Source organism: Perognathus longimembris, chromosome 3, assembly GCF_023159225.1.
Source record: "Perognathus longimembris pacificus isolate PPM17 chromosome 3, ASM2315922v1, whole genome shotgun sequence".
NCBI lineage: Eukaryota > Metazoa > Chordata > Mammalia > Rodentia > Heteromyidae > Perognathus > Perognathus longimembris.
Genome location: NC_063163.1, coordinates 72,910,222 through 72,931,224, shown reverse-complemented (window position 1 = coordinate 72,931,224; position 21,003 = coordinate 72,910,222). Strand labels below are relative to the sequence as shown.

Here is a 21,003-nt window from a genome sequence, read left to right as displayed (position 1 = left end):
GTGGACAGCGCCTCTGGGGGGGGGGGTCATACGTCCTGCACCAGCACTTCCTTCCTGTCTTCACCCTCCCTCATCCCCGAGATCTTGGTGCTGCACCAAGGAAGAGAACCTACTCTGTCTTCAGACAAAAGGACTGCTCACGAAAGCTTGCCCAAGGGCTGGGAATGTGGCTTAGTGGCAGAGTGCTTGCCTAGCATGCATGAAGCCCTGGGTTCGATTCCTCAGTTGGAAACTGGAAGTAGCTCTGTAGCTTCCAGAATGTACCGTGAATGGTGTGTGTGTGTGTGTGTGTGTGTGTTGCAGGGGCTTGAACTCAGGGCTTGGGCTCTGTCCTTGATCTTCCTTCCTTCCTTCCTCTCTCTTTCTTTCTTTCTTTCTTTCTTTCTTCCTTTCTTTCTTTCTTTCTTTCTTTCTTTCTTTCTCTCTTTCTCTCTTTTCTGTCCAAAGCTCGTGTTCTACTTCTTGAGCCACAGCTCCACTTCTGGCTTTTCGGGTAGACCTCACACACTTTCCCGCCTGCTTCCCTGCCTGGGCTGTTTTCGAACCGCGATCCCCAGATCTCAGCCTCCGGAGTGGCCGCGGCCTCCGCATCCTGGCGGAGCTTTCCGCGGCGGGTGGGGGTGCGGAGTCCGGGCCGGAGCGTGCCGGCTTCCACCTGCCGCGCCGTCGGGAGCCACGGGGAGGCGGCGCCCGGCCGCGGCGGCCAATGAGCAGCGCCGGCGCCGGCAGCTGCTGCTATAAAGGGCTGGGGGCGGCGGCTGCGCGGCCCAGAGCTCGGAGCGCGCAGCGCAGGCCGGAGGGAGGGAGGGAGGGAGGGCGAGGGGAGCGGACTGAACACTGGGGTCCCCCATAGGCCTGACCGAGGGGCGGCAGCAGAAGCCCGAACGCCGCGGTCTCTGTCGGGAAGCGCACGAACCCACCCCGGGCCCCGCGGGGCCGCGCAGTGGGGCGTCCTCGATCCCGCGTCCGGCTCCCTCTTCCATCCCCGGCCGCCCGCAGGCCACCCCGGGGCCCGGTCGCCGGAGCGTGCATCCTCGGGCTCGGGTCCATCCATCCTCGGCCTTCGAGGGAGCCGCCGCTTTCATCGCCGCTGCCGCCGCCGCCTCTGCAGCGGCCGCACCCGAAGCCGCCCGGGCGGGACCCCGGCGTGCGCATCGGGCGACCCCCTAGGAGAGCACGACCCCCGGAGCCGCCCTCAACACGGACCGCGCCCGCCGGGCACACGAGAATGGTCACTGTAGGTATTCCCTGGTCGCCGAGGGGAGGGGCCGGACCCGCGGAGATGGCGGGTGGGGGGGGGGGGTAGGACCAGGCCGAGGTAGGCCCGGGTGTGCAAGGGGGGGGGGTAGGACCGCGCCTCGGGCCTGCGAGTGGGGCAGGGCGGCGCCCCGAGTGTTGGGGGGGGGCGCTTAAAGCCTGGCCTCGGAGGCCTTGGAGCGCCAGGCGGTCGTTCTGGGGGCGTCCTGCGGCGCCCGGGAGGCGGGATGGCCCCCTCTCCAGAAGGCCTGGTGGGGGAGGGGCCGCGGCGGCGGAGGATGCTTCCTCCATCCAGGCCCGGATTCCCGCGGACTGCCGGAGCGGATGCGGGACCGTTCGATGACTGACGCGGGGCCAGGCCCCGGCGGCGCGGCGTCCCCAAAAGCCTAGGGGAGGCGGGTGGCGTCGGATCGGGCGCTCCAGGCCTCGACCGCGCCCGGAAGGCGGGCGTCTCGTCCTCCAGCCCCGTCGACCTTGCGGCAAGCGGGGAGGGGCGCGGAGGGGGCGCGCCCCGAGGGCCCCGCGGGCCCGCCGCCGCCGCTGCCGCGTCCCTTTGTTTCTCGGTGCTTCTTCGCAGGCCGTAGCCTCGCGCGGGCGCCTCGGGCTGCGGGGAGGGGGAGGGGAGGGAAGGGCCCGCGGGGCGGGTGCGGGGCGTGTGGAGCGCTTCTCGGCTCCTGGGCCCCCGCCTCCTGGGAGATGGAGGGGTGGAAGGAGGGGAATAGGGAACTGAGGAAGCCGCTAGGACCAAGTGTAAGCGTCCCACCCCGCCAGGACTCTGGGCCGCGGGGTGACCTTGAACGCGCTCGCCCGCCCGCCCGCACCGCTCGCCCCGCGCCTCCGTGGTTTCAGCAGCTACGAAGCTGGTCAGCTCCTGAGCGCGCGGCCCCGCCCTACCAGCCACGCCCAGTCTGGCCACGCCCACACACACCCATCTAGGCCACGCCCCCAGGGCCCCAGGGGACCCGGCCTCGCCCGAGTCCTCGCGTTTCCACTGGGCGGCCCGGGAGGGCGAGTCCCGGAGGCGGGGCTATCCGGGTGTGGCCCCGCCCCCTGCCCCACCCCCGCCCCTGCCGCGCTTCTCCGCTCCCCGCGCCGCCGCGCGTCCTTTGTCTGGTCCCAGCGCCCGGGCCTCCCTTCTCCGCTCTTCCCGTCTCTCGGTCGCGGCCCGTGCGCCTCTGTACCCCTGGGCTCTTTCTGGGCCGCTCTTCCGTGCCCAGGGCTGGCGCGGTGGGTGGGGATGGTGGTGGTAGGGATTGCAGGCACTCTCTCCAGGGCTCGGCTTCTTCTTTCCTAGGCGTTGGGACCCGCCCACCTTACTCCCCTTCCCCCCCCCCCCTCCGACCCCAAAGCCCATCTCACTTGCTAGGTGTGACCCGGGGAGGGTTGCTTCCCTGCTCCGGACCTCACCCAGGTGTGGAAACCCTGGGGTGTGGTGCCCTCCAGACCTCCCATCCTCACCCCCTCATTTTACATCCCCCTCCCCCCACCGACAAAAAGGGGTAACTGAGGCTCCCAGAGGGAGAGGGTGTGGTCAGAGGTCACCCGAGGGCCTGCGCCCCTGCGGACGGGAGGAGGTACCAAGCAGAGATATAGCAGGGGGACTGGCGGGGAGGGAGGCGGTCCGGCCAGCACCATGTGGTGGGCCTCCTCAATGCCCCATTGTCGCCGGCCTCCGGGCATCTGTCACCGTGGCTGGGGCCCAGGGCCACAGCTGGGGATCCAGAGGGCCAGAGGCAGCAGGGTCGAAGAAGCAAAGTGGCTTTAGGTGTGTTTCTGGCAACATCCGTATGTCAGGTGGGGTAGGGAAGGAGGACCAGAGGGGCTTGGGATGAGAGAGACGCAGAGAAAGGAGAGAAGTAAAAGGAAGGGAGGAACTGGGACCCTAGAGAAGAGCCAGGAAGGGTGGGCAAGTGGGCTCCCTGGCCTTTCATCTCTCCTCCTTGCCAGTGCTTGGAGGTCCCATCAGGCCGCCGCCGAGTGACTGCCGGCAGGGCCCGAGCAGGTGTGGATGCCGCTAATCTGATCCCCATTATGGGCTAAGCCGGCTCAGCCCTGGCGGATGGAAAGGCAACGATGATCTTTCCCCACACTTTCCCCACTTAAGCCCTAGCTCCGACAGTAAGGGGTAGGGAGATTCGCAGGCTGCTTCCACTGTGACCCACCCTTTCACCTCGAACTGCACCCGAGTTGGGGGGGAGGGGTGCTGAGGGGGGAGCCAGTATCTCTATATGCCAACTACATCATCTGTGTGTGACAGGCGTGCACATGCACACACACCAGAACTAGGGCTCGAACCCAGAGCCTCCCACTGCCCCTTAGCGTCTTCACTCAAGGCTGGTGCTCTACCACTTGAGCCATAGCACTACTTCCAGCCTTTTGCTGGTTCCTTGGAGATAAGAGTCTCAGGGACTATCCTGCCCCGGGCTGGCTTTGAATTACAGTCTTCCAGATCTCAGTCTCCTGAGCAGCTAAGGTGCAGCAGAGTGAGCGCCAGGATTTTTAGCTGTTGTTTCTGACAGCACTGGGTGTCTTGACCTTGCTCAGCAAGTGAGCTAGTCTTTGAACCATGCCCCCATCTCCTTTTTTTAGTTTTGATTATTTTTCTAACAGGGTCTCAAAAGGCTGGCTTCAGGTGAAGATCCTCCTACCCACACTTCCTGTTTAAGCTGGGATCATAGGTGTGAGTCACTATGCTTGGTTTGTTGATTGAGATAGAGCTTCATTGCCTAGCCTTCCTTAGATCTGTGTTCCTCCAGCTCTCTGCCTGCTGAGTAGCTGGGGATAACAGGTGTGTACTACTGTACCAGTCCTAGGGCTTGAACATGGAACCTGAGCACTGTCCCTGAGCTGCTTTTGCTCAAGGCTAGCACTCTACCACTTGAGCCACAGCGCCACTTCGGGATTTTTCTGTTTATGTGGTACTGAGGAATCAAACCCAGGGCTTCATGTGTGCTAGGCAAGCACTCTACCACTAAGCCACATTCCCAGCCTCAGAACTCTGTATCTTGCTGTGCCTGGATGAGAGCTCAGAATTCATCTCCATTTGTGGAGCAGCTTTGTGCAGTCGCATGGTGGAAAAGACAGAGACACAGAAAGATGACATGACAAGCCAGAACACGAGTGAAGATGGTGGAAAAAACATTCAGTTATTATTATTATCATCATCATCATTATTTTGTATGTGTATGAGTACTGGGGTTTGAACTCAAGACCTGGTCACTGCCCCTCAGCTTTGTTTTTCCCGTAAAGCTTGGTCTTCTGCTACTTGAACCACAGCTCCACTTCTGGCTTTTTGCTGGTTCATTGGAGATAAGTACCTTATGGATAGACTTTCCTGCCTAGGTTGTCTTGGAACCATGATCCTCTGAGCTCAGCTTCCTGAGTAACTGGGGTTACAGGTGTGAGCTATTGTGCCTGGCTTGGAGTAAACATTTGATTTGAATGAGTACATAACAAAAACAGAGTAGGTTTAAAGGCAATACCCAGGGACTGAATATGTAATTAACAAGTGTCGGGTTTTATTCCTAGCACCATACATACAAAGTGATGCCCAAGGTGAGGTATACAGAAGGCATTCAGCTTTGCTTTCTTGTGTGTGTGTGTGTGTGTGTGTGTGTGTGTGTGTTACTAGAGATGTGACCCCATACAAATCAACATACATCCTTCAGAGCTGAGATTCGATTCTAAACTTTTTCATGTATTCAATTGGGGAAAAGCCTCATGAATGTTCAACGTTGGGAAGATTTACCTGGAAGTTTTACACACACACACACACACACACACACACACACACACACTTCTAAGCAGACTCTCAATACCTGGTTCTGCTATTGGCATGATATGAGTGGTGCTGGGCAATCAGATGTGGATCTGTGGAGCATGTTATATGTTGCTGCACCTGGTACAGACATTACTAATCAACTCTGGAGCCTCAGAGTACCTCTCCTGAGTCCCCCAGACAGGATGGAGGTGCAAAGCTGATCCTTTGTCTCTTTCTTCCTACCCCATCCTGCATGGTCCTGGGAATTGGAACCCAAGACCTTTCAGATGCTGGCCGAGCACTTTACCCCTGAGTCACATCCTCGCCCAGTTATTCCTTTAGTTAGAGCTAGGTATGGTTGGCACATGCCAATCATCCTTGTTACTCAGGAAGCTGAGTGAAGGAGGAGTATTGCTCAGCCCAGGAGTCTAAGAGCTACCCCCGTGCTATGACCGTAGTGAAGCCAAAGAGCTCTGAACCCAAACAGATTGAGCTTTGGCAATGAGCTTATTGTTTCAGGTTGCCCAAGATCTGTCTGCTTCATGGAGGCTAAGTCGAGTGGTATTTTTTTTTGCCAGTCCTGGGGCTTGAACTCAGGGCCTGAGCACTGTCCTTGAGCTTCTTTTTGCTCAAGGCTAGCACTCTACCTCGAGCCACAGCGCCACTTCTGGATTTTCTGTTTACATGGTACTGAGGAATTGAACCTAGGGCTTCATGCATGCTAGGCAAGCACTCTACAGCTAAGCCACATTCCCAGCCCCTCAACTGATAACTTAAAGTGCTTCTCCCACAGTGCCTGGCACTGGAGCATGCTCAAACGGGGCACAGTGGTGGCTAAGAAAGGACAAGGATGAGGCAATGGTGGTGGGTGTGGCAAAGCCGCCTCTACTTCCCACGCTTGTGCCTATGGCAGACATTACTTACAGATCCCAGAATGTCTTCCGTCTGTCTGCACATGTGGCTTTAGATCTTTTTGCAGGCCACTGTGCTCATAATTTGGAATTCACCATAGACCAGAAAAGGTGCCCAGAATCATTAAATGGCATATCTGAGAATACAAAGCTGGGAAATGTTAGAGCCGATGCCAGCGTTGGTTGGCAGTTGATGTTGGAAATAGAGACACTGGATCAGGAAAACTCATATACAAATCTGTCATTTCTATGAGCCATTTATATGCTGCACGATCTGGGGTGGTGTTTAAAACCAGCTGTGCCCTCAGCTTCCTCATGTACTAGGCATAGAGATGGGATGGGGAGGGAACATCTTTTCAGCATGGTTATGAGAAAAGAAAAAAATCACATGTAGGATGTTTTCACAGTGCCAGGTGCACAGTAGTGTCCAACATTTGTGCAATTATGGATATATTTTGAGTAAGAATAGGCTGGGGGGCTAGGAATAGGGCCTAGTGACAAGAGTGCTTGCCTCGTATACATGAAGGAAGCCCTGGGTTCAATTCCTCAGCACCACATGTATAGAAAATGACCAGAAGTGATGTGGCTCAAGTGGCGGAGTGCTAGCCTTGAGCAAAAAGAAGTCAGGGACAGTGCGCAGGCCCTGAGTTCAAGCCCCAGGTCTGGCAAAAAACAGAACAGGGTGAGACAAGGTGCACCTGCTGGGTATTGGCATTTCTGTGTCCCTCACAGACATTGCCAATCGAGCACTGAGGTCTTTCCTGCTGATAGGGAATGTGGCTTCTGAATGTAGCCAATTAATTTTGAATTTTCTTTTTCTGTTTCTTTTTTCTTTCTTTTTTTTTTTTTTTTTTTGGCCAGTCCTGGGGCTTGAACTCAGGGCCTGAGCACTGTCCCTGGCTTTCTTTGTTCAAGGCTAGCACTCTACCACTTGAACCACAGTGCCACTTCTGGTTTTTTCTATATATGTGGTGCTGAGGAATCAAACTCAGGGCTTCATGTATTCTAGGCAAGCACTCTACCACTAGGTCATATTCCCAGACCCTTCTGCTTCTTTTTCTATTTTGATCTTCTTTGTTGTTGTTCTTTTTTCTTTCTTTCTTTTCGTGGCACTGGGTTTTAAAGAAGGCCAACCTACTTGCCATCCACATCATAGAAGATAAAGGGATGCTGTCATTTACCTTCCCCGCGTCCATGACAAACATTGCCAATCAATCTCGCTACACGGCCCTTCAGATATTCATCACCAAGCATTTTTACTTTGCTGAAAGCTAAAACAGAGCCTCAAGAAGATAAGGGCAGCCAAGTATAGCGACTCATGTTTGTAATCCTAGCTACCCAGGAGGTAGAGCTTGGGAGGATCAGGATTTGAGGCTAGGTAGAGTACAAGAGCCCCCCCTCCCCCCCGCCCATGTTAACCAACAACTGGGCATGGTAGCATTTACCTGCATTCCAGTCTTCCAGCCATAACTGGAAGCATAAATAGGATGGTGGTTCAGGTGGCCTCAACAAAAAGTATTTCAAAAATAACAGCAAGAAGGGCTGGACTGAGGCTGAGAATATGGCCTAGTGGTAAAGTGCTCGCCTCATATACATGAAGCCCTGGGTTTGATTCCTCAGCACCACATATATAGAAAAAGCCGGAACTGGTGCTGTGGCTCAAGTGGTAGAGTGCTAGCCTTGAGCAAAGAAGCCAGGGACAGTGCTCAGGCCCTGAGTTCAAGCCCCAGGACTGGCAAAAAAAAAAAAAAAAAAGGGCTGGACTGGAAATGTAGATCAAGTGGTAGAGTGTCTGCTTAGCAAGTTCAGAGTCCTGAGTTCAAATCCCAGTACTACTAACTGAAGAACATAAGGAACCTGTTTGGTGAGTTGTCTGAGCCAATACTAGCCTGGTTTTCTGTCACATGTCACAGTCAGAGAACGGCAGCACAATCTCTGAGTTTAGAAAGGCATACTTTTTAAGTTACTTTATTGTTATTATGGTGATATACAGGGGGGTTACATTTACATGCATCAAGTAATGAGTAGAAAGGCATGTCTTTGAGGTCTAGTGCTATCCTCAAAGTGCTGTGACAGCCCCCCAAGTTTCTTAACATCTCTGAGCCTCAGATTTCTAATCTGTCTGACTGTGTTGTCTTTGTGTGAATTCAATAGCAAGCAGCATAAAAAAAATACCACACAGATTGGGGAAGAGTGGCTCACGCCTGTAATCATTGCTGTCAGGAGGCTGAGTGGGAAGCCAGCCCAGGCAGATAAGTCCAAGAGACTCTTCTCTCCAATTAACCAGCAAAAAAAGCCAGAACTAGAAGCCTGGCTCAGGTGGAAATGCACCACCCTTAAACCAAAAAGTTAAGCAACAGTGCCTAGATCCCGAGTTCAAGTCTCAGCACAGAAATCAAAAAACACTGCTGTGTGTTGGTGGCTCACACCTGTAATCCCAGCTACTCAAGAGGCTGAGATCTGAGGATCATCATTCGAGGCCAGTCCAGGCAAGAAACTTTATCTGCAATTATCCACCAGAATACCAAAAGTAGAGCTGTAGCTCAAAGTGGTACAGTGGTAGGAAGAAAAGAAAAAAGCTCAGGGACAGAACCCAGGCCTGAGTTCAAGCCCCAGGACTGACAAAACACTGAACAGTGATGAGGTAGGGGTCAATGGTAGAGCACTTGGCTAGCATGTGCAAAGCCCTATCTTTTACCCCTGCATCTCGTACACAGGCACACATTAAGAACAACAAAACAAGAAACTTAAAATCGGGCTGGGGATATGGCCTAGTGGCAAGAGTGCTTGCCCCATATACATGAGGCCCTGGGTTCAATTCCCCAGCACCACATATATAGAAAATGGCCAGAAGTGGCACTGTGGCTCAAGTGGCAGAGTGCTAGCCTTGAGCAAAAAGAAGCCAAGGACAGTGCTCAGGCCCTGAGTCCAAGTCCCAGGACTGGCAAAAAAAAAAGAAAGAAACTTAAAATCAAGCAACGTATATAAACGAACTGTCTTGGGTTGGCTTTATCCTACGAAGCTTGGTTTAATATTGAAAAAAATCAATGAAGATAGCATTATATATATACATATATATAAAAACCCTAAAATCTATTTCAATAAATACAGAAAACACTTCAATAAACATTCTATGCTTTTTCTTAAAGTCTATTTAGAATCAAGCAAACAGTAGCCAAACCTATAATCCCTGCTACTCAGGAGCCTGAAGACAGGCCAGTTACAAGTTCAAGGCTAGCCTGGACAACTCAGCAAAACCTATCTCAAGGGAAAAAATGATCTTGTTAGGATACTAGGCCAAATTTTTTTTTTCTTTTTCAGTTTTGGGGTTTGAACTCAGGGCCTGGTTGCTGGCCCTGAGCTCTTTCACTCAAGGCTGGTGCTTTACCACTTTGGGCCACAGTGTTCCTTCTGGTTTTGTGGTGGTTCATTGGAGATAAGAGTTTCAGGTGTTTTCCTGCCCAGGCTGGCTTTGAACCGCAATCCTCACATATAAGCCTTCTGTGTAGCTAGAATTACAGACATGAGCCATCAACACCTGACTTCCCCTTTTCCTTTTTCTTTTCTTTTTGTTGTTGTCACATTCTCTTTTTCCCTTTTTGTTTCCTTTTGTGTGTGTGTGTGTGTGTGTGTGTGTGCTGGTCCTGGGGCTTACACTCAGGGCCTGGGTGCTATCCTGAGGTTCTTTTTTGCTCAAGACTAGCTAGCTAGCACTCTACCACTTTGAGCCACAGCTCCACTTCTGGCCTTTTTTTTTGGCCAGTCCTGGGCCTTGGACTCGGGGCCTGAGCACCGTCCCTGGCTTCTTCCCGCTCAAGGCTAGCACTCTGCCACCTGAGCCACAGCGCCCCTTCTGGCCGTTTTCCTTATGTGTGGTGCTGGGGAATCGAACCGAGAGCTTCATGTGTAGGAGGCAAGCACTCTTGCCACTAGGCCATATTCCCAGCCCCTTCTGGCCTTTTTTGTTTTGGTAGTTTTAGGGAAGAGGAGAGTCTCACAGACTTTCCTGCCTGGGCTGGCTTTGAACCATGGTCCTCAGGTTTCAGCCTCCTGAGAAGCTGGGCTTACAGGTGTGAGCCACTTGCCCCCAGCTTGTAACACGCCATATTTCAAGGGCTTGACATACACAAGGCCCTGGCTTTCCTCCACAGCATCCTCCCTCCAAAAACAACCCACTCTTGAGAGAACTAACCAAGGTCCCAGGAGAAGAGCATTAATCTCTTCCAAGAGTAATGCCCCAAATGACCTAATTACCTCCTACCGGGCCCTGACTCTTAAAGGTTCCACCACCCCTCCTTCCTTGCCACACTGGGACCAGAGCGCCAGCATCCAAACCTTCATGTGCTGTTTATTTATTGCAGTGCTGGAGCCTGAAGTCGGGGCCTCACTGCAACTAGAGGATCTCTTCTCCACTCAGCCACGCCTCCAGCCCACAGGCCAAGTGGTTTCTTGGTTGTTTCTGTGCTGGTACTGGGGCTTGAACCTCAGGGCCTGAGTGCTGGCCCTTAGCTTTTTGTGTTCAAGGCTGGGAGCTGAGCCACATCTCCACTTCACTTCTTACAGTGTGCGTGCGTGTGTGTGAGCGCGCACGTGTGTGTGTGTGTATGCGTGCACACCTGGGGCTTTAACTCAAAGATTTGGTGATTAATTGGTGAAAAAAGTTTCACCAGTTTTCCAGAGCAGGCTGGCTGTGTACCATGATCCTCAGATCTCAGCGGCCTGAGTAGCTGGGAATCAAGTTTGGAGTTTTGTGTTTTTTTCCTTTCTTAGCACAGAATTTCACAATGCATCCCATGCAGGCCTTGCGTGTGCTATGTAGCTGGGCCTTATCTTGAGTTTCTGAGGACTGCACCCCAGCCTTGCCTTATTAGGAGGCATTTGCCTTATTGATTTTTTCCCTAATAAATGAAAGAGATTATTAAGAACCATGTCTAGGCCAGGCATCAGTGGTTTATCTGTAGTCCCTCATGGGACTGAGATCTGATCATCACAGTTCAAAGCCATCCCAGGCAGGAAAAAGTCTGTGAGACTCTTATCTCCAATGAACCAGTAAAAAGCTGAAAGTATAGTCATAGCTCACTGGTAGAGTGCCAGCCAGCCTTGAACAAAAAAAGAAAAAACATTGAGCAAGATGGTAAGGCCCTGAGTTCAAGCCCCCATACCAGAACAAAAAAGCAGAGAAAAAGGAGAAGAATTATTAGGATTTTTTTTTTGTATGTGCTGGTCCTAGAGCTTGAACTCAGGGCCTGAGCACTGTCCCTGAGCTTTTTGCTCAAGGCTGGCACTCTACCAATTGAGCCACAGTGCCACTTCTGGCTTTTTGGTGGTTCATTGGAGATAAGAGTCTCATGGACTTTGCTGCTCAGGCTGGCCTGGAACCTCGATCCTCAGATCGCAGCCTCCTGAGTAGCTGGGATGACAGCTCCCTGCAGGAATAATTGTCTCAGTCACCAAAGCCAGCTGTGCCCCGGGGTGGGAGCTGGGCGGTGAGTGGGTGCCACCTGTTGTCTCCAGCAGATACTGGGGGCCATGGAGTCTCAGGTGGGGGGGGGCCCGGCCGGCCCGGCCCTGCCCAACGGGCCACTCCTTGGTACTAATGGAGCCACTGATGACAGCAAGACCAACCTCATCGTCAACTACCTGCCCCAGAACATGACCCAGGATGAATTCAAGAGTCTCTTTGGCAGCATCGGGGACATTGAGTCTTGCAAGTTGGTGCGGGACAAGATTACAGGTGTGCCTGGCCGCTGGGGGTGGTAGGGAGGGGACTCCACAGTAGGTGGGGTATTAGCAGGAGCTGTGGGGGCTGCCAGGGCTTGGGGGTGGGTTCCGGTCAGCCTGGTAGGCTGGGGTTTGACGACAAGGTTTTCCCTGGTCCATACCACAGGGCAGAGCCTGGGCTATGGCTTTGTGAATTATTCTGACCCCAATGACGCAGACAAAGCCATCAGCACCCTCAACGGCCTCAAATTACAGACCAAGACCATCAAGGTGAGTGTCCCCAGGCACCCCGCCCAGCTCTGCTTCTCTGTCTCTTCCTGCATCTGGCTGTGGCTTTTCTTCATCTTGGTTTCCTCACCTGGGGGGTGGGGGAAGAGAAAATCATCAAAGCCTTGTGTTTCTGGAGACTCAGAAAAATGAATTAGGCCCCAGAGGTAGGATACAGTGACTTGGGGGAATGGGGAGGGGGGTGTCCCATGAGCTCTCCCTCTTTGCTTTTGTGCTGGAAGTGGGGGTGGGGGGAGGGGGAACCCATCTGCCATCTGGAGCCTAATTAGGGCCTTAGGAGGGTGAGATGAGGGGCAGCCTTTCCCCCACCCTTACCCCTCCCCACAGCTGCAGCTGGGACCCTGGGAGTGCAGGTTCCCTGGGGAGGGAGGAAGTCACCATGGAAATATCCCTCTCTAGGTTGGGGGGGGGCATGGTGGTGTTGTGTTCTGTCCCACAAATCTGCTCCTGGACCCTGGGGGGAGGCCAGGCAGGGGATGCCCCATCTGGTCCCCAGTTGGGCAAGAGGACAAGACAGAGGTATAGAAATCTCTTCTCTTCCCTTTCTGATCCAGAAGCCCCCCTTCCTCCCTGCCCACCCCCCCCCATTCTCCACCTATGAGGGTGGATGTGGCCTTGAGTGGCTGCTGTCCTTGGATGGGGTGGGGGGCCTGGCGAGTTCAGATTTGGGGTGTGTTCTTCCCGAGGTGTGGGCTCTGATGTTTATGCAACACACAGTTGTTCTATGTCCTGATGGGTCACCCCCACACCCCGTGAGTGTGTCTGGATGTGAGAGTATTGGGTGGGTGTCACAGTGATGCTGCCCTGTGCCCAATTTGGGGTGGAACCCGTGTGAGCTCAGTGTGTGGCAGGTATGAATTCTTGTCTTTTTATTTTATTTTTTTGCCAGTCCTGGGGCTTGAACTCTGGGCCTGGGTGCCATCCCTGAGCTCTTCAGCTCAAAGGCTAGCGCTCTACCACTTGAGCCACAGCACCACTTCTGGTTTTCTGGTGGTTCATTGGAGATAAGAGTCTCATGGACTTTCTCTCCTGGGTGATCCTCAGATCTCAGCCTCCTGAGTTGCTAGGATTACAGGGCTTTTGAACTCAGGACTAGGGTGCTTTCCCTGAGCTTTTCCACTCAAGGCTAGTGTTCTATCACTTGAGCCACAGCGGTGCTTCTAACTTTTTGGTAGCTCATTGGAGATCATGAGTATCATGGGCTTTTGTAGTCCCAGGCTGTCTCTGAACTGTGATCCTCAGATCTCAGCTTCCTGAGTAGCTTGGCTTACTGGAGGAAGCCACTGGCACCCAGCTTTTTTTTTTTTTTGGCCAGTCCTGGGCCTCGAACTCAGGGCCTGAGCACTGTCCCTGGCTTCCTTTTGCTCAAGGCTAGCACTCTGCCACTTGAGCCACAGCGCCACTTCTGGCTGTTTTCCATATATGTGGTGCTGGGGAATCGAACCCAGGGCCTCATGTATACGAGGCAAGCTCTCTTGCCACTAGGCCATATCCCCAGCCCCCCAGCTTTTTTTTTTAATGTATGATGGTCCTGGAGCTTGAACCCAGGTCAGGGCCAGAGTGTTGTCACTGAGCTATTTTGCTCAAAGCTAGCTCTCTACCACTGGAGCCCCAGCTCCACTTCCCTCTTTTTGTTGATTCATTGGCGATGAGAGTCTCATGGGTTTTCCTGCTCAGGCTGGCTTTGCACCACGATCCTCAGATCTTGGCCTCCTGAGTAGTTAGGATTACTGGAGCAAGCCACTGGCGCCCTGGTCCTGGGGCTTAAACTGAGGGACTGGACAGTCTGTGGGCTTTTATGCTCAAGGCTACCTGTCTACTACTTGAGTCACAGCCCCATTTCTGGTTTTTTTTTCTGGTTAATTGGAGATAAGAGTCTCACAGGGAGCTGGGCACTGGTGGCTCATATCAGGTGCCTGTAATCCTAGCTACTCAGGAGGCTTAAGAACTGAGAATCATAATTCTAAGCCAGCCCAGGCAGGAAAGTCTGTGAGCTTCTTCTCTCTAATGAACCACCAGAAAACTCGAAGTGGTGCTGTGGCTCAAAGTGGTACAGCACTAGCTTTGAGCTGAAGAGTTCAGGGATGGCACCCAGGCCCTGAGTTCAAGCCCCATGACTGACACACACACACACACACATACACACACACACACACACACACACACACACACACAAGTCTCATGGACTGACTCTGCTGGACTAGCTGGGATTACAAGTGTGAGCCACTAGCACCTGACAGTTTTGTGTTATTTTTTTTGGCCAGTCCTGGGGCTTGGACTCAGGGTCTGAGCACTGTCCCTGGCTTCTTTTTGCTCAAGGCTAGCACTCTGCCACTTGAGCTACAGCATCATTTCTGGCCATTTTCTGTATATGTGGTGCCGGGGAATTGAACCCAGGGCTTCATGTATAGGAGAGAAGCACTCTTGCCACTAGGCCATATCCCCAGCCCCATGACAGTTATTTCTAATACAAGAGTTCAGGCTCAGCACCTACCACCCAAAACAAGAGCCAGACCCCTCCACCATGACCCTCCACCCTAGCCAGCCAGCCAGAGGTCTATTTAGAAGAAATAGAAAATAGATGTGGGCAGCAATCATGATTTTCCCCATATTCCTGTAACAGGGCACCCCGTTAGTGCTTAGGGGTGGGCCTTGGAGCCTATGTCCCATCATTGATAACTGACACAATGGAATGGACCACAGAACACTGGCTGCTCAGTAAATAGATTCCCCCCGCCCCACTTCACAATACCCACCAGTGTTTCTGTGAAATAAATAATGTCCACGGCTACCAGTGTTTAAGACAGCATCCGGGTATCCGTGGTCACTGGGCCTTCATGAATGACAGGAACTTAGCCGTTATACCAGAATTCATGCAATCCACAAGCAAGGATGAGTCATAGAGTTGGGAATGGAGGGTGATGTTCCGCTGGAGGAGCACAGGGAGGACTTTGCAGCTGAGGCCTGCAAAAGAGAGAGGTTGAGAAGTTCAAGTGGAGAGAAGAGCACACTCAAAGGCCCTAAGGCTGCCTGTGCCTGCTAGATTTGGGGAGAACAGAGGAGGCTGGACCAGAGCTGGTGGGGGGAGGGAGTGGAAGGCCAGGTCAGGACAGCGGCTGACAGGGCAGAGGGTGAATAACCTTCTGGGGGACACGATGGGGCTCAGCTTTCATACTGAGGAAGGTAGGAGCTTATCATCCAAGCTACTCAGGAGGCTGAAATCTAAGGATGGCAGTTCGAAGCCAGGCAGGGCAGGAAAGTCCATGGGACTCTTATCTCCAGTGAACCACCAAAAAAGCCAGAAGTGGAGCTGTGGCTCAAATGGGAGAGCCCCAGTCTTGAGCAAAAAAACTCAGGGGCAGTACCCCAGGTCTTGAGTTCAAGCCCTGGGCCTGACAAAACAAAACAAAACTTTAGGACCCCTGAGGGTCCCAGTGCAGTCAACTAGAGAAGAGGACCAGTGTTCCAGGCTCATTGTCCAAAATAAGAGGAAGATCAATGTTTCTTGATCACACCAGGGTTGTGGTTAATCCTAGCTATTGAGGAGGCTGAGATCTGGAGGATCACAATTCAAAGCCAGCGCAGGTAGAAAAGTCCTACTGACTCTCCAAAACAACTAGCCAAAAGCAGGGCTGGAGGTGTGGTTCAAGTGGTAGAACTCCAGCCACAAGTGAAAAACCCAAGCAAGAGTGAGAGGCCTTAAGTTCAGTCTCAGTACTGGCACTCACACACACACACACACACACACACACACACACACACACACAAAGCAAGACTAGAGGCTTGTGTCAAGTGGCAGAGTACCAAGTAAGCAAGTGAGAGTGGAAGATTGTGAGTACTCAGAAAAAGAAAACAGGAAGAGAGGAAGGGAGGAAGGGAAGGGGGAGCTGAGCACCAGTGGCTCAACTCCTCTCATCCTAGTTGCTCAAGAGGCTGAGATTTAAGGATTGTGGTTCGAAGCCAGCCCCAGCAGGAAAGTCTGTGAGACTCTACTCTTATCTCCATTTCTCCAAAGAACCGCTAAAAAGCCAGAGTAGAACTGTGGCTCAAGTGGTAGAGCACCAGCCTAGAGAGAAAAAGCTAAGGGACAGTGCCAAGGCCTTGAGTTCAAGCCCCAGTTACCAGCACTGAAAAGAAGGAGAGAAAAAAAAGTATACCAAGCAAGCTGGGCATTTCTAGGTCTCCCAAACCAGCCACCCAGATCCAGAGACTGTTATCCCAGAGTTATGAGTCCTTTGACCTCCTCTACACAGGTAAAACCCCGTTATCACAGCCTCGACCGGGCCCCTCTCTGAGGGCCCCCTCAGGCTCTTCCACAACTCAGGGGTGTTCACTGTCCCCTCCTCCCCTGCCAGGTGTCCTACGCCAGGCCCAGCTCTGCCTCCATCCGAGACGCCAACCTGTACGTCAGCGGGCTCCCGAAGACCATGAGCCAGAAAGAAATGGAGCAGCTCTTCTCCCAGTATGGGCGCATCATCACCTCCCGCATCCTGATGGACCAGGTCACAGGTGAGTACTGGGGTCGCAGGGAGGGGTCACGGCATGGGTGGGAGAGGGAGGAAAGTCACAGCAGAAGGGGGGCCAGCTGCTCACGACATCTCCACCACCACCCCCCTGCCAGGTGTGTCTCGGGGTGTGGGATTCATCCGCTTTGACAAGAGGATTGAGGCCGAAGAAGCTATCAAAGGACTGAACGGGCAGAAGCCGCTGGGCGCGGCCGAGCCCATCACGGTCAAGTTCGCCAACAATCCGAGTCAGAAGACAGGCCAGGCCCTGCTTACTCACCTCTACCAATCATCAGCCCGGCGCTACGCAGGCCCCCTGCACCATCAGACACAGCGTTTCCGGTGAGCTGGCTTTCTGCCACCCACGGCACACCCGGTTCCCAGGCCAGAAAAGGGCAAATATGGGGGCCCATCAGGTGTGGAGGCCAGGCCCTCCCATACAGAAAGCACCCAGTGCGTGCTGGCCAATTCAACTGGCATTCGTGAGGTGAAGGGTTTGGGAGACATTGAGAAGCTGGGTGCAGTGGCTCCTGTCTAGAATCTCTGCTCCTTGGGAGGCCTGCATTGAGAGGATCGTGGTTCCAGGCTAGGAGAGGGCCTGGGGGAGTTAATGAGACTCCTAGCTCAACAAATAAGCCAGGTGTGGTGGTTATCTCTAATTCCACCCACTTGGGAGGCAGAGGTTGGAGGATTATCAATCAAGGCCAGCTGGGGCAGACACTAGAGCCCCCTCCTGAACAACTAAAGCAGAAAGGGCTAGGGGCACAGCTTAAGTGGTAGAGCGCCTGCTTGTGGCCCTCAGTTAAAAACCTAGAACCACAAGAAAGAAAGGAAGGGGGGAGGGAGGGGAGGAGGAAGAAAGGAAGGGGGGAGGGAGCCAGGTGTCAGTGGCTCACACCTGTCATCCTAGCTACTTAGGAGGCTGGGATCTGAGGATCAAGGTTCAAAGCCAGCCCAGGCAGGAAAGTCCATGAGGTTGATTTCCCTCCCAATTAACCAGCAAAAAGCCAGAAGTGAAGCTGTGGCTCCATTGGTACAGCACCAGCCTTGAGTAAAAATGCTAAGAGACGGTGCCCAGACCTTGAGTTCAAGCCCCACTTCTGGCACGAAAAGAAAACAAAAACAAATCTGATTGAGGTCCAACTAAAGCACCTTCCCCTAGCCCCCGCCTCCACCTGTTTCCCCTCTGTAACAGCCCTAAACATTCCCAGGACCCTTACTGTGTAGTTGTAGTAGACACAGCTCAGTTATTCTGCACAGCAATCCCATGAGAACAGAGCTGGCATTGTCCCCATTTTACGGAGGGGGACCCTGAGGCCCAGAGAGACAAGCAGGGCCCCACCCAGCAGGGAGGGCCGGGAGGCGGGGCCGTGCCAGGCGGTGTCCGTCGGGGGCCAGGCCTGTCCCGTGTCCCAGCCCCCGCCCCCGCCCCTGACCACTGCTTCTCCCTCCACAGGCTGGACAACTTGCTCAACATGGCCTACGGAGTCAAGAGGTAACAGTGCCCCCACCCTGCTGTCCCCCACCCCCCCACGTCTGTCCTCCCGCCCCTGGCCCTGATCCACCTGCATACCACCGCCTGCTGTACCCCAGAACCACTGGAGAGGTCGTGAAGGGACTCCATGGGAAGGCAGGGACCTCCCGGCCTGGGGCGTCTTTGGGGGACCGAAGCCTGGCAGGTGTCTGGGAAAGGCCCGGTGGGTGTGGCTGTGTCCCCGCCCACTTCCCTTTCCAACCCAATGAGAGGCGGGGCACAGGGGCTGGGGCGTGGCTCCGTGGAGGAGAGCCTGCCTAACCTGGAGACGTCCTGGGTTCCATCTCCAGACCCTCCACAAGGAAAAGAAAAGGGTGAAAGGAGGGAGAGAGGGAGGGTAGGAGGGTGTCCTCCGGTTCTACCATTAAGTCTGAGATCCACCACTTATTTATTATTTCATTGCTGGTGATCTTTGTTACAGAAAAGTAGAATGACCCAAAGTTGAGGTGGACCTGTGGCCCCCACATTGTCTGTATCCCTACTGTGGTGATAGGTTCCCCTGGGGACTGGGAGCCTGGCTCGGGTCTGGGGACAAAACATCATGGCCCCGAGTGAGCTCAATAAAAGGTGGCCATGTGTGCGATTAGTGCTACTGCTATGCATGATCTCTGTCTCAGTCCAGGGCGTGGCCATCAGGGCTGTGCAAGAGGAAGGGCCAGGGGCAGTGACAGCCAGCAGAGGCCTCCGCTCATTTGTTGTGACACATTGGTTATTTAGTGTGCCATCAAGGGCTTTTCTGAAAATGGAGTTCTCAGTGAACATCCCTAACTACTCGGGAGGCTGAGATCTGAGGACCAATCACACTTCCAAGCCAGCCAGGAGCAGGAAAGTTTAGGAGACACTTCTATCTCCAAGTAATCAGGAAAAAGCTGGAAGTGGAGCTGTAGCTCAAGTGGTAGCGCGCCAGCTTTGGGTGAAAACACTAAGGGATGGTGCCTTGGCTCTGAGTTCAAGGTCCTGTGCTGGCACCAAAAGAGAGAAGTGACAACCAGGAGTGTGTGAGGGATTGACACCACCAATACAACACAGGTGACACCGCAGAGCAGGCACAGCAGGGAGTCCCAATGGGGTCAGTGGGGTCGGAGGCCTGCTGGGGGTCAGGGCAGAGCCCGCGTGACCCCCAAAGTAGTCCCCTGTCGCTCATCGCCAGGTTCTCCCCGATCGCCATTGACGGCATGAGCGGCCTGGCGGGCGTGGGGCTGTCGGGGGGCGCTGCAGGCGCCGGCTGGTGCATCTTCGTGTACAACCTGTCACCGGAGGCAGACGAGAGCGTGCTGTGGCAGTTGTTTGGGCCCTTCGGGGCGGTCACCAACGTCAAGGTCATCCGAGATTTCACCACTAACAAATGTAAGGGCTTTGGTTTTGTCACCATGACCAACTACGATGAGGCGGCCATGGCCATTGCCAGCCTCAACGGCTACCGTCTGGGTGAGCGTGTCCTGCAGGTGTCATTCAAGACCAGCAAACAGCACAAGGCCTGAGCCTGCCCACCTGCCGCCCTCCCCTCCCTGGGCAGCAGAGAGAAAGAGAGAGCAAGAAAGAGAGAGAGCAAGAGAGAGAGAGAGAGAGAGAGAGAGAGAGGCCCAAGAGAGCCAGTCCAGGCAGACCCACATCTCTGTGGAAGCCACAGCCACAAGCTGAGCCCTCTGGGGACAAAAGGGTCTGTAAGGAACTGGGGGTTCCCGGGGGGGAGGTCCCCCCACCTTGTTTTCCCTGCCCCACCCATCTCAGGCTGGGCTGGTCACTCTCGTTTGGCTCACGGTAAAAAGGTTTTGTTTCTCTTTTTGGCTAAAAGAAAGCAGAAACAAGTACCCTCCTCCTCTTAACCATTCTGTATAGGATGGCTTGGGGTGTCTAAGGGTGCCTTCCCAGGTCCCCATTTTCCCAGGCTTCCCCAATACCTAGATGGGCCTGGAGAGAGAAGGGAGGGAACAGGTTTAAAAATCTCCCCCCCCACCCAAAAAAAAAAGCAAACCGTGAAGAAGGGTGTGGGCATCCCAGATACCCCGCCCCCCCCAAGCCCCTGCCTGAGTAGAATGTGAGGAACAGGGTTGGGGGGGAGGGTTAGGGCTGGAAGCTGAAACAAAATGACAAAAAAAAGGGGGGGTGGGAGGGGAAGAAAAACTCTATTTTTGTAAAAAGGGGAAAAGACCTCGTGGAGAATTTTTACTGGGGATTCTTGAACTTGAACTTAAAAAAAAAGACAAAAAAAGACAAAAAAAAAAGACTTAAAAAAAAGAAAACTATTTTGGCAGGTCATGATCATCAACCAGGGCAGGTGGGCGTGCAGGGAGTGGGAGGCAAAGGGCTGGGACACCATGGGGCCACCCAGAGACACACACAGACACACTGCATGACACGTTCAGGATCTCCGCGGCCAAAATCCGGGCCCAGCAAAGAGACAGAAGTCTGGGGGGCAGGGGTCACACCAACATAGATCCAAAGGTAGGGAGTCCCGCGGACACCTGGATGGACAGCGGTGTCCTGCAGCCCACAGGATGCAAAAACTCGCAGACAGATCAATCTGGACACACACGCACACACACACTAAACATACAACACCCAGGGACATGCACACCTTCTCGCCACATCCCACAGGGCACAATGTCCCCAGCTAGACCCTCCCCTGACCCAGTCACCTCAGCTGGGCCCCCTCTAGTGACCACGCTTAGTCCCAACCCGCCCTGGGCCCCAGGTTCTCTGCAGATTTTGTCTGGCTCTGGGTCTCCCTGCTGCCCACCTATAATAGGGGTGCATACCTGGCAACCGTGCACCCAGACACATAATACCTCTTCTACTTTGGCATCATGGGGGGGGGCTGGAGGCAGCCCCGCCCCCACCCCACAACACTTGAGGCCAAAGGACCCCCTTCTTCCTCCTGTCTCTGGGGCTCAGCCTTCCTGGGCCAAGGGGGAGGCCCAGCCCTGAGCTTTCCTCCACTAAGGGCCAGGTCCCCCTCCTGGCAGCAGGTACCCATCACCCCCATCCTGGCCAGGCCCCCCTTCCTGTCCATCCAAATGCTCCCCC

General features: G+C 54.1%; 1 protein-coding gene across 1 annotated transcript; it reads left to right on the top strand.

Moving 5' to 3' along the window:
* The first annotated feature begins 1,197 nt into the window (after positions 1-1,197).
* Positions 1,198-19,457, top strand: Elavl3 (ELAV like RNA binding protein 3). The gene is made up of 7 exons (XM_048342289.1): positions 1,198-1,237; positions 11,443-11,662; positions 11,816-11,919; positions 16,293-16,446; positions 16,559-16,784; positions 17,899-17,937; positions 19,127-19,457. Exons 1-7 carry the CDS (start codon positions 1,229-1,231, stop codon positions 19,455-19,457), a joined length of 1,083 nt encoding a protein of 360 aa, XP_048198246.1. The 5' UTR covers positions 1,198-1,228.
* The last annotated feature ends 1,546 nt before the right edge of the window (positions 19,458-21,003 follow it).